Below are 12,064 nucleotides of genomic sequence, written 5' to 3'. Positions count from 1 at the left end.
CCGACCCAACCCTGCTTGGTGGGCTTAAAAACCCCAAGCAGGAAAGCCGGGTTCCCCCTCCTGCCCCCTCAAGCAGCACACTAGGGACCAGGCTGTTATACAGCAGGGACGCTCGTACCACTTTCCGAAGGGTCCAGTGCTCCCGGGCCCACAAAACCAACCTGGCTACAGCTGGATCTTGGACTGGGGCGGCCTTCGAGTCAACCCTGGGGGATCTGCTGTGGGAGAGGAGGCTCCTGCCCCAGGGGGCCCAGGTGTTCCCAAGACAGGCCAGGCTGGGGTGGAGGCACGCTGAGCCGAGCAGCCCAGCTGGGCTTGGCGTGGCCTCCCTCCCCCACCCCAGTCACATGCATCTCAACAGCAAAGAAAGGAAACTGAAAAATGTCTCTCACTCTCCCCGCAGATTCCCCAGCGGCATCGGGGCAGCACAAGAGCCCATTGTGTGGCTGAAATGCCAGCCCATCGTCCAGCGCTCCCAGCCACCCTGTCCATGGCATCAGCACATCCACCTCGTGGTGGGTGTAGAACAAGGGGCTCTGTGGGGGAGGGGAGCTGGGCATTCCAGCTCCTGCGCATTTCCAGCCTAGATCAGTGGCTGAAAGTGCTGGTCCCGACAGCCCTGTTCGCTGATCAGAGGGCAGCGCGGACTGGGGCCTTGGCTCCTTGTCACTGCACAGAAACCGCCCCCACATTGGCACAGACTGGTTCTCAGTGCTGCCCATCTCCACAGAGAGGCCAATGACTACACGTGCCTTGGAGGCAGGACTCCTGCTGTCCCCTGCACGGGGGTCCCTCGAGCCCAGGGCAGCGTCCGGGTATGTACGGAGGGGATGCCCATGCTGCACCTGCTCTGGGGAGGAGACTGCCCCTGGGGCTGGGAGACATGCACTGAAGTAAACCAATGTACAAATCCCTGGGCAGGACGAATCCACAGTCGCAGCAAGGTGGCTGGTGGCTCCCTGCACAGAGCAATGGCATTGGCAGGAATGTAGCAAAGGCATGCTGGATCTCACCAGTAATAGATGCATGGAGCCCAGCACAGAGCGGGAGGCTGAAGGGGGGCACAAATTGGAGTCCAAACCCGGAGCATGGAGCTAGAGGAAGTGAGACTGGGACAGAGCAGCTGAGAGCATTCCCAACACAAGGGGAGAGCCAGCATCAAACCATCAGGGGTCAGGAGACAGCCCAAAGCCCCCTCCACTCATCTGGGCAAGCAACTGCCTGCTGCTGCTTCAGCAGCTTTCCCAACCTGGATTGCCTGCCAGATCCCACTGTGCTGGCTCCCATGCTGCCCCCTCTGCACCAAGAAACTCAAACAGCTGCTACCGCCTCCACCTTCAGATCCCTCTGTAAGGATCCCTGCAGCCACGGTGCTGACAGAGCCCAGCCTCCTGACCTTGGGGCTCAGCAAGTTCCTCTAGAGCTTCTCGGAAACGGGGTCTGAACCCCCCAAATAAAGCAATTCCAAATGCCCAGTGGTGCCTCATGGGCACTGGAGTTCACAGGGTTGCTAACTCTCATGATTTCGCCCAGCAATACTTGGTGCTTTTAGTCAAGCCCCAGCACCTGGAGTCCTGTGACAAGGGGAGAATCTCAGCCTTCATTTTAAAACCCCCTATGCTTCTAGCTCTCCTAAGTGCAGGGCAAATCTCACCAGACCAGCCTGGATGCTCAGCAACCAGCAGCCAAACCAAGAGAGCCCACCTTTTACTCTGTATTCGAAAGCTCCTGGCTTTGGGGACTGACTTGTGATGTCTGAACACTTGGGGTTGGCCATGCTGCATCCAGACTACATCTCCTATGATGCACTGAGGTAAGGGGAGTGGGCACATGACAGGCACCCCTTGCCACACCACAGTGCACCATGGGAGATGTAGTCTGGCCAGAGCACTTGATCCACAGAGAATTGGAGCCAGAGGGACCTGAACTACAGTTCCCATGAGGCACTGCGGTGCCATTTTCACAGGAAATGGGAGGCCTATTGATCCTCCCTGTGGCCAGCAGAGGCTTCTTGTGACAACAATTTGACTGGAAAACTTCTTCCCGGCTCTATATTCCCCTTCCCTGCCCCCCAGCGTGACCCCCATGGAAATGGCCACCTGAGCTACAAGCCCCAGAACTAGCCAGGCAGGGCCAGGTTTCACCCAGATGCATTGGCTTGCACCCCCTTCCCAGCCCACTTTTGTCCTTTGGCTGGAAGCCCGCAGCGCAGCGATGGCCTCCTCTCTGCGTTCATACAGCCCCCAGCACAACACCCAGCGGGGAGTCTGAGCACCACCATGCTATCACTATTATCTGCGCCCACTGCAAGCCCTGAGGCCACTGTGCCCCTGGCAGGAGCTACCATGCCCCAGCATGGTGCATGTGCATCACTAGAGGATGCTGTGCAGGGGAACAGTGTGGGGAGAAGCCAGCCCTGACACAGCACCATCACCTCAGGGGCTTAAAGCACCGTAGGCAGGCAGGAGTGTAGCACTAGCCCCACTGCAGCAAGGGAAGCTGAGGCACAAACAGGGAGGAGCTTACCCAATGTGACAAACACAGAAAGAGTCAGGAGTCCAGTGCCCTACTCAGTTTCACTGCCTCTTGGTACAGCGGCCCCCACCACAGGGCACCCCACAGCCCCCTACAGGTGAGAGGCCTGTGTTTTGGTCTCCGGTTCTGTTCCCCTGGCCTGCCCTGGATCTCCAACAAGCCCAGCCCCCTTTGGGCAGGAAGAACACCCTGCCCACCCAGCCCAGAAGGCCGAATGTCCCCCATCCCCAAGCAATGCCAGGGACAGCTCCATGCCACATCCCACACGCTCATCCCATGCTCGGTGCCAAAGCCAGCCGATGGACTCCAGCACAACAGCAGCTCGCCTCTCACTCGCTTCCCCCACCCACTGGGCTCCATCTGGGAGAGTAGGGGGTGGGGCCGCCCCATGGGCCAGGGCTGCCCACAGCTCCCCCAGTGCCATGGCACAAATGGGGTAAGTGGGGAGCTTCTGAATGACCTGCCCGTGCCCGGTTCTGGTGCCAGAGCACCCACATCAGCCTGCTCCTCCACAGCTCATTCATGGGCACTGCCAGGGAGGGACAGGCTCAGCTCCCCGCCACTGGCTCACACCTAGGCTCATCCCTAAACAGGATGTGGTTGAGGCTGAAGATCCTTCTCTGGCTGATGGAGCTGGGTAAACCAGCTCTGCTCCCACAGGGGCACCTTGCCTGAGTCCCTCCCGGGAGGGGCAGCATGGGGCCATTCCAACACCCCTCGCTACTGCACCCCCACATCACTGACCCCCTCAAAGTGACAGCATAGCTGCTGCAGGCTCTGACCTGTGGTCCCCAGCACTGCACTGAAGGCCAGGGCACCTACCAGGCCCTGCTCTGTCACGAGCTGCAAAGAACCTGAGCTGGGTTCCCGAGCCCCCTGGGAATGGGCTGTGGGGCCCCAGCATGGCAGAGTACAATGCGGGGCTTGAGGATGCTACAGGCCAATGCAACTCCCATACAGCACATGCTCCCCACAGAGCCAGGTGGGCCTGGGGAGACCCTGCCCCAGATCCTCACCTGGTGCTGCCAACTGGGGCCCAGGGCAGCTGACTCAGAGGTATGGTGACCAGATGTCCCGATATTTGGGTGGTTGTCCCGCGTCCCGACCGATATTTCGCTCCGCTGGCAGCACTGTTTGTTTGTTTTTTTGCTCCACCGGTGGACACCCCCCACCTCTTGTGTCCCAATATTTTCTTCATCTCATCTGGTCACCCTACTCAGAGGGGAGCGCACCCCCTATGAGCTGCCCATGCCAGCTCCTGCACGCATGCCAGCCGTCCCTAGGGACAGCAACTCCCAGCCAAGGAGGTACCAGACATGGCCCTGCTTAGCTAGCAAGGCCCAGCAGGAGCTACAGCTGCAGAGGAGCCAAGGAGACGAGGTGTGTTTCTTGTCACTTCCTCTCCTGCAGCTTTGGCCATGTCTGCTCCGCAAACCCCACGGCCCCCAGCACACAGTGGGCCCCCACAGGCGCTCAGCAGGCTCCCCCTGGGGCCCCCACTGGGCATGCAGGGGCTCCCCATGGGGCACCCCACAGGTGCACAGGGGCTCCCCATGGGGCCCAGCAGGCTCCCCACAGCCTCCCAGAACAGCCTGGGTTCCCCTGGCCCCCCTGGCATGTAGTGGGCTCCCCATAGCCCCCCCCCAGCAGGCTCCCCTGGCCCCAGGAACACAGCAGGATCCCCTGGCCCCAGAACACCCAGGGCTCCCCGGCAGGGCTGGCTTTAGGACACGCGGGGCCCAATTTGAAAGAGCTGCCGCCAAGATGCCGCCAAAGACAGCGGCAATTCGGCGGCAGCTCAATCACTTGCTGCAGTTTCTGGCAGCACTTTGGCGGAGGGTGCGGGGCCCCTCTTCTGGATGCTAAGGGGCCCTCTTGGGCGCGAGGCTCGATTCCCAGGAATTGGGGGAATCGCCCTAAAGCCGGCCCTGCTCCCCGGCGCTCACTGACAGAGCGCAGCAAGTCACAGCCTCTGCCTCAGCACAAAGTCCTGATCCACACCAACCGGGGCAGAGCTGGGATTTGGAAAAGAAAATAAATATAGCTCCAGTTCCCAGTGCCGGATTCCTGCCATCTCTGGCACATTGCTGAAATAGAGTCCAGATGAGGGGACAGCCCAGTACAGCTCCCACCTCATCCTTCAGATCCCAGACAGGGAGGAATCTCAGAGCCTGGGGGGAGGGGCAGGGAGGGAGCTGCACACCAGCCCCAGGTCACAGAAGGCACCGGGCTCTGTGCAGCCCATGAAGAGGGTCCCAGCACTGCCATCCCTGGCGCACAAGGCACCAGGGTGCTGCCCCCAGGCACTGCCCGCTTCGGCTGAGCCACAGACCAGAGATCGTAACAGCACAAGCTTCCCCCAGCCAGGCTGCCCTGGCTGAACCCCTCGGGGGAGAGAAGGGCTTGGGGGGGGGAGAGATAGGTTCCAGGGGGGGGACAGAGGGGTTCCAGCTCACCTACTCTATGTCCCCCCTGCTCAGGCTGCAGGCCAGGGAGCTCCCCACAAATGCCTGGAGGCCAGGAGGGGCTCGGAGATGCGCCCGTGGGCAGGCAAGCAGGCACAGGGGTCAGGGCTGACTTTGGCTCATGGAAGGTGGTTTATCTGAGGTGTCTGTTCTCTTGGGCTGGGGGTGGTGCAAGTGCAGTGCCAGGCCCAAGGGCAGGAGAACTGATGGGGCTGGGCTTGGATTTCCCTGCCTGTCCTGGGCAGAGGTGGGGACAGAACACAGTCAAGCCTCCCATTCATCCCCCTACAGGGCTGCTCCTGGGAACAGGGAGACCCAAGGACAATGTTAAGCACCACTTCAGCAGATACAGCTCAGCCACCAACTCTCCCAGAATGGCTGGAATCACTGGGGGGTGGAAAAGGGGGGAGGGGGGGAAGACATCCCACCGATTCCATAGGACCCCAAATTGGAGAAGAGGGGCCAGGACCAACACACCCAGAGGGGCTGCGGATTGGGACTGAGGGGCAACGGCAGAGCAGGGGGCGTGGGGAACCCAGGATTGGGTTAACAGGGAGCTGCAGGTTGGGAGTGAGGGGCATGGGCAGAGCTCAGACTTTAAAACCAGAAGGGACCATCGTGACTATCTAGTTGTGATGAAGTGGGACTGTCCTTAATGTTTCCTCTGAATACTGTGTGGGTGCCTCAGTTTCCCCTATGCATTTCTTAAGTCTCCAGTGTGCATAAATGGCCGACACTCTGTATCCTGGCAACAAATGGCTGGGGCCCTTCCCCCCCGCAAGGGAATAGCTAAAGGTGAACAAAGAGATCAGGTGACCTCCTGGCCCCAGAAAGAGACAAAGGCCAGAAAGGAGGGGCTGGAGCGGGTTTCAGTTTGGAGCTGGCTGGGGATGGGAAGTGAGGGCAGACAGGGTTGTCTGCCTTGCTGGGCCCCAGAATGGACCCGTCTGAGGGGTCCTGTTCTCCGTACCTACAAGCTCTGTTTTAGACCGTGTTCCTGTCATCTAATAAACCTCTGTTTTACTGGCTGGCTGAGAGTCACGTCTGACTGCGAAGTGGGGGTGCGGGACCCTCTGGCTTCCCCAGGACCCTGCCTGGGCAGACTCGCTGTGGGAAGCACACGGAAGGGCACATAATGAATGCTGCAAGGAGAGATCCAAGAAAGTGAAGCCGTGTGAGCTTCTTGCCCAGAAGACAGTCTGCTCTGAGGGAGAGGAGGCTCCCCAAAGTCCTGACTGGCTTTGTGGGGAGCAGTTCCAGAGCATCGCCCAGGGACTCCGTGACACTAGTCTGACCTCATGCACATTGCAGGCCACAGGACCTCACCCACCCACTCCTGTAATAGACCCTGAACCTCTGGCTGAGTTACTGACGTCCTCAAATAATGATTTAAAGACTTCAAGTTACAGAGACTCCACCATTGACACTAGTTTAAACCTGCATGTGATCTGTGCCACAGGCTGCAGAGGAAGGTGAAAACCCCACAGGGTCTCTCTCAATCTGATCCAGCGGAAAATTGCTTCCCAACTGCTAACATGGTGACCAGTTAGACCCTGAGTATGTGGGCAAAATCCACCAGCCAGACACCTGCAAGGGGAGCCCAGGGCTGGGCTAGCGGGGGCTGCCAGGTCGGCGGTGAGGGGCACTGTGGGAGGGAGCAGAAGCAGGGGTAGATTGTTAGCCAGCTGGGGCAGTACCATGCCAGTGAGCATGAAGCACCCTTCACTGTAAAGGCTCATTTGGCATGAACCAGCAGATGAGTGGGCAGAGGGTGAAACAGGCACCGAGGGGAGCTGGTGAATGGTGACACAAGCTCTTCAGGCTGGACATTGGACCAGTGCCCCACATTGCCCCCAGAGGTGCCAAGGGAACCACTCTCCAATTGGCAGACTGCTCCCATAGGGTGAGCAGTGCAGCTCTGTTTGTGGGCAGAGAGCAGACACTCCCTGTCACCACCTGGGCCCCACAGGGGATGGTTCCAGGGCATTGCACCCAACAGGAGCCCCCAACACAGCCTGGGGCCTCCTCTGCTGTCTTGGTGGCTGCCCTCCAAGAGGCACAAGCACTGCCGAGCATGGGGGCCCATGCGGGACCCTGCCCATGGGAGAGGCTGGCTCTGAGCCCTTCACTGGCATGAGCAACAGCATGGACACTCCAGCTCCACTGCAGGAAAAGCAGGCACCGTCTTTTCTGTAACTGCGTGGGGAGGCAACAGCCATGCATCCCTTTGCTCTCGGTGCCAACGGGAGGCTGCTCCCCCTCCAGGGCTGTTTCAGCAGCAGCACACTGGCTGCCAAAGCCCCCACTCTCCCTCTGAGGCAGCATCCCCAGCTCACTGTGAGGGAAAGCGACTCCCAGCATCAGGCGGCTAGTGACCCAGCTAGGGACACAGCCTGGCCTGAGGCAGCTCATGCTCTGCTCTGACCACTAGGAAACAGCAGCCCAATGGCCCCATCCTCCCAGAGCTGGGAAAGGAGCAGCCGGGCGCAGCCGCAGGGATGCACTGAGGGCAGCAGGACAAGGAGCAGCAGCAGCCTGGAGGAAGAGCCCCTAGCCAGGCACTCACAGCAAGGGCAGGGGAGGGCTTGGGATGAGGAGGGGCAGATCTGGTCAGACTGGGCTTTACTGGTGCTGTTAGATCATTAGCTCCCCCTGCCCCAGGGATCCCGGTCTCGCACCCCCACCCCTCCCAGGCTCCGCATGGGGAAATAGAGGCACAGAGATCATGTGGCTTGACCGAGGTCATCCATGAGCTGCAGCCAGGAACCCAAACTGGGACATGTGCCACTCGCTGGGAGCCATGGATCGGATTTCACCCTGCACCACATGAGGAGCACTGCCCAGGAAAGTGGGCACTGGCCAGCAGGAGCAGCTTTTCGCCTCTGCTCCCTGGCTCCCACTCCTGAGCATCCACATCGAGGGCAGAGCGCGTGAGCTGCCCTTCAGCTTGGCTAAATAGGGAGCCCACTCAGGTCATCACAGAGCCATACTGGGGCACAGACTCATGACTTCTGGGTTCTTTTCCTGCCTCCCCACCAGGCCAGCCAGCTGACCTCCTGCCCCTCCCCCAGCTCTGCCCCATTCTCGGGAACACACCTCAGTGCTACCAGGCCCATCCCCAACAGAGCCTGGTGGGGAGCAGGTCCCCTGGGCACAATAGGGTGCAGGGCCAACACCTAAGGGCCCATGGCAACTGGAGACAGTCCCCTGGGGATGGAGCACAGGCATGTGCAACAGAACCAGCACTCGCAGATCTCGCGTGGGCTTGTAAATGGTGCTTCACACAGGGCAGCCAAGGGGGCTCAGAGAGCAGCTGCCGGAGCTCCTAGGAGCTCCCCAGCTTCTCGGGGCCCCGGATGCTGGCGAGTGCCCTCCCTAGGGTGACCAGACAGCAAGTGTGAAAAATTGGGATGGGGGTGGGGGGGTAATAGGAGCCTATATAAGAAAAAGACCCAAAAATCGGGACTGTCCCAATTTTATAGGGACATCTGGTCACCTTAGCCCTCCCCACCCACCACACACTGTGACGGTAGGGGGGCAGAGCCAAGGGGCGCCTGGGACCTGCAGCTGGCTGGTCACCTAGTACCACTCCAAGGGCAGCTTCCAATGCCCATGGGCAGGGCCCCCTGGCTCAGCCCTGAGCACTTGAGTGAAGACGGAGCAGCGAGGGGGGGCTGCTCTGCAGTTTGTTTGCTGCATGCAGGGAGCCAGCCATCTCCGCCAAGGTGCCACTCACATGCCGGCCTTGTCTCTCTGGATGCTGGTGGGTGTCAGGCACTGGCCAGGGGGTCACTGGACCCCCTCGAAACAGGCAGGACTGAGGCAGCCCATCTCCCATACCTGCTGTGCTCACAGGTGTTGGAGCCCCACCAACATCCACCTGACCCCAGAGATCAGCTCCACTCAGTTCTCCCATTGCTGGGGGAACTGGCCCTCCTGCTGTGGCCCAGCCCTGCAGACCAGCCTCACCCTACGCACCATGAGCTGGTGTCCCCGAAGTCAGCCCATCCACCACCCCCAGCTAGGCTATCTGTGCTGCCCCCAGCTGGTCATGTTGGTGCCGGCTCATACACATCCCCCAGCCTGGAGGGGGCTGCAGCCAGCACTCCTCACACCTCTGCCTGGTGTCCCAGCTGCACTGCACGGTCCATGTCCCACTCCGAACTCAGCAATGCCAGGACCTGGGGCCCTGCAACCTACGCCACAGCCCTGCGCACGCCCCACAGCAGCTCAGTCACCATCACACATCCCGCTCCGTTGTGCAGGGCTCGCTCTTGGCAAACACAGCTCAGGCCACCTGGCACACATCAGCACAGGGGCGGCTCTAGAAAATAGGCTGCCCCAAGCAGCGCGGTGTGCTGCGCCGCCCTTCCTCGGTCCCGCGGCGGGTCCCCTCTTCCCGCGGCTCCGGTTGAGCTCCCGCGGCAGGTCCACCGGAGCCCCGGGACGAGCGGACCTCCCGCGGGCACGGCTGCGGACGGTTCGCGGGTCCGGCGGCTCCGCTTGAGCTGCCGCAGTCATGCCTGCGGGAGGTCCAGCCGAGCCGCGGGACGAGCGCCCCCTCCGCAGTCATGCCTGCGGCAGGTCCGCTCGTCCGCGGCTCCGGTGGACCTCCCGCAGGCATGACTGCGGCAGGTCCACCGGCCCAGCCTGCCGCCCCCTAGATTTGGCCGCCCTAGGCAACAGCTTGGTTTGCTGGTGCCTAGAGCCGCCCCTGCATCAGCAGAGGGTCCCCTGCACTCCCCCCACCCTCATCTGCCATATACCACTGGCAAACACACAACCGGGCCACGCCCCTCCTACTAAAGCAGAACTGACGTGGCCATCCAACAGGCTCTAGGGACGGAATGGCTCAGCCATGGGGAACACTGGGTCCCCAACAGGCCCCAGATCTCAGCGGTTACAGCTCCCGGGCCAGAATCCCCTACCCCAAAGCCCCAGGACAAAGGGAGGTGGCTGGGAGAGTGACTGACCCAGGCCTGGCTCTGGCCAAGCACAGCCAGTGGCAGTCGTAGTGGGACACAGTGAACAAGGCAAGTCTAAATGCTGCGCTGACGTCATCACCAGGGTCTTCTCCGGTGACCTGGGAACTGTGTAATTCAATTACAGCCCGGCCCAGCAACCTTCCCACCTGGGAACGAGGAGGAGAAAGTGGCTTTGCCTTAATTAGGGTGGGTTTAGGAGCTGATCTCCTACAGCTCTACATGCTCCCCCTCTCCCCACCCCCCTCTTCCGCCAGCCAGCCCCAGACTCTCAGCCACGGCTGGATTTGAGAGGGGGGGGGGAAGGTCAGTAAAAAGGGCTCACTTTCCAGGGGAGTGCGGAGCCCCAGTCGCTTCACAGCCAGCCTGGCGAGGGCCAGAAATGCAGCAGGGAGCGCTCTTCACTTCGCGGCACAAGGGCGCTGGGCCAGATGCACTGCCTTCCTGGACAGCACAGCAGGGAGTCCCTGAGCACACAGGGACTTTTAAGAAACAGCCACAGGTGCTTTGCACCCCCAAAGCTCTATTGTCTTGACCAGACTCCAGCTTGGGTAGGTCAAGTCCCCCTGGATCATTCAATTCCTGTCAAATTGCTGTGCAGCATTGCTGTGGGCTATTAAACAGCTGCCGCCTTCCAGCCCAGAGGTGGTTGCATTTCAGTGATGGACAAAGTGAGTCTCTGTACTGGGCGGAGAATTACAGTGGCCAGAGATCCTTCAGTACAGAGGACCCCCTCTGCCTTGAGTGACTGTGCAGGCAGGTCAGTGCTATCTGCGCATGCCACATCCGCTTTGCCAAGAGTCCAGGTACAGCCCCTGCATTCACAGGCCCCGACAGGTCGTTTCAGAAATGCCCATCTAAGGATTTCTTCTAACCAGCCAAGCACTGGGCTGAGCGTGCATCCCAAGTCAGTCCCGAGTCCTCACCCCCTGCCCCATGCCCACTCAGCTCAGAGCTGCTCCTTCCGGTCCAGACAGCCAGTGTCACAAACTCCCTGCACCCAGCTGCTGGGCATGCCCTGCCCCCAGCTTCTCCCTGACCTTAGCAGAGGGCGCAGGGGGCTATAAGCCAGAAGCCAAGTAAGGGGAGTGGACCAGGATCCTCCAAGCGGGCCCAATCTGGCCCTGGATCCCAGTGGCCAGAGACTCCCATAGCCCCTGGCATTTCACCAGCTCCCCAGGTGGCTCTGGCTGGCTTGTTCTCCAAACTCACTGGTCACCCTGCCCGCTGCACTGCTGCCTGCTCATTTCAGCACAGCGGATCCCAGTTTACTTGCAATTCCGGGAAAGAGCAACTTCCCAGCATCTCCGGCTCTGGGCCGGCCTCTGCCCCACTTCCAGGCCCCTACAGTCCCTGGCCATGCCTGGGGGCGCTCCTGCCCTCCACGTCCACAAGCTCGCTCAGAGTCTGCCATGTCCTCTGAGCGAGTGAGGATCTCAGCCCTATCAGCTAACCCAGCCGAGCAGAACGCAGCTCCTCACGGATCCCACTGCACCCCACAAGATAGCGTGGCTGAATCGATCAGCATTCTTTGTGGGGCCGCTGCTTCCAGTCAGCCACACCAAAAGCACAGCTAGGGCTGTCTAGCAAGACCTCTGCACTTCGAACCCTCAGGTGCTGGCTGCAGAGCCTGACAGAGGGGCTACAGGAGCTCACACTCTCCCAGAAGACATGATCCCTTGGTGGAGGGAAAGCTTCAGCGCACAGATCTCCAGAGGTTGGGAGCCAAGTCACCCACCAGTACCCTGCACAGAACCCACACACTGCCCAGGGTGCACCCCAGCCAACGCCCCTCCCGGCCCCTGACAACTAGCCATGCCATCAGCAGCCCAGCTCGGTCGTGTTGGAGCCCCTGAGCAAGTCCCTAGGGAAAGCGAGACCCAACTCCAGAGCCAGTCCCACCCCTGGGACTTTGAATGGAGAGCAAGCTAGTGGCCTGCAGTGCTGTACGGTGGGGCTGGCTTCATTCCAGAGAGCCCCTCTCCTGCAAAGCACAGCCCCAAATGCCGTACACAATCCAGCAGAGTTGGGAGGGGAGACATGCAGCTGAGATCTCTGTGGGACTAGAGTCAGTCAATTCTG

The 12,064-nt window shown here is 60.7% G+C and overlaps 1 protein-coding gene across 4 annotated transcripts in view; it reads right to left on the bottom strand.

The window, feature by feature from the left end:
• SHROOM4 (shroom family member 4) overlaps window positions 1-12,064 on the bottom strand; it is a 64,451-nt gene that overhangs the window by 39,798 nt on the left and 12,589 nt on the right. Inside the window, exon 1 of one of the 4 annotated variants that reach the window (XM_045031514.1) lies at window positions 393-673. The exons of 1 other annotated variant lie outside the window; for it this stretch is intronic. In XM_045031514.1, the coding sequence (XP_044887449.1) occupies window positions 393-560 (168 nt within the window). In that variant the 5' untranslated portion in view covers window positions 561-673. Of the gene's footprint in view, window positions 1-161; window positions 186-392; window positions 674-12,064 lie in introns of those variants that run through there. 2 more of the 4 variants (XM_045031511.1, XM_045031513.1) reach the window with 2 other exon arrangements.

This window comes from Mauremys mutica, chromosome 9, assembly GCF_020497125.1.
Source record: "Mauremys mutica isolate MM-2020 ecotype Southern chromosome 9, ASM2049712v1, whole genome shotgun sequence".
NCBI lineage: Eukaryota > Metazoa > Chordata > Testudines > Geoemydidae > Mauremys > Mauremys mutica.
The sequence above is the reverse complement of the archived record's forward strand: the minus strand, read 5'-3'. Positions and strand labels throughout refer to the sequence as shown.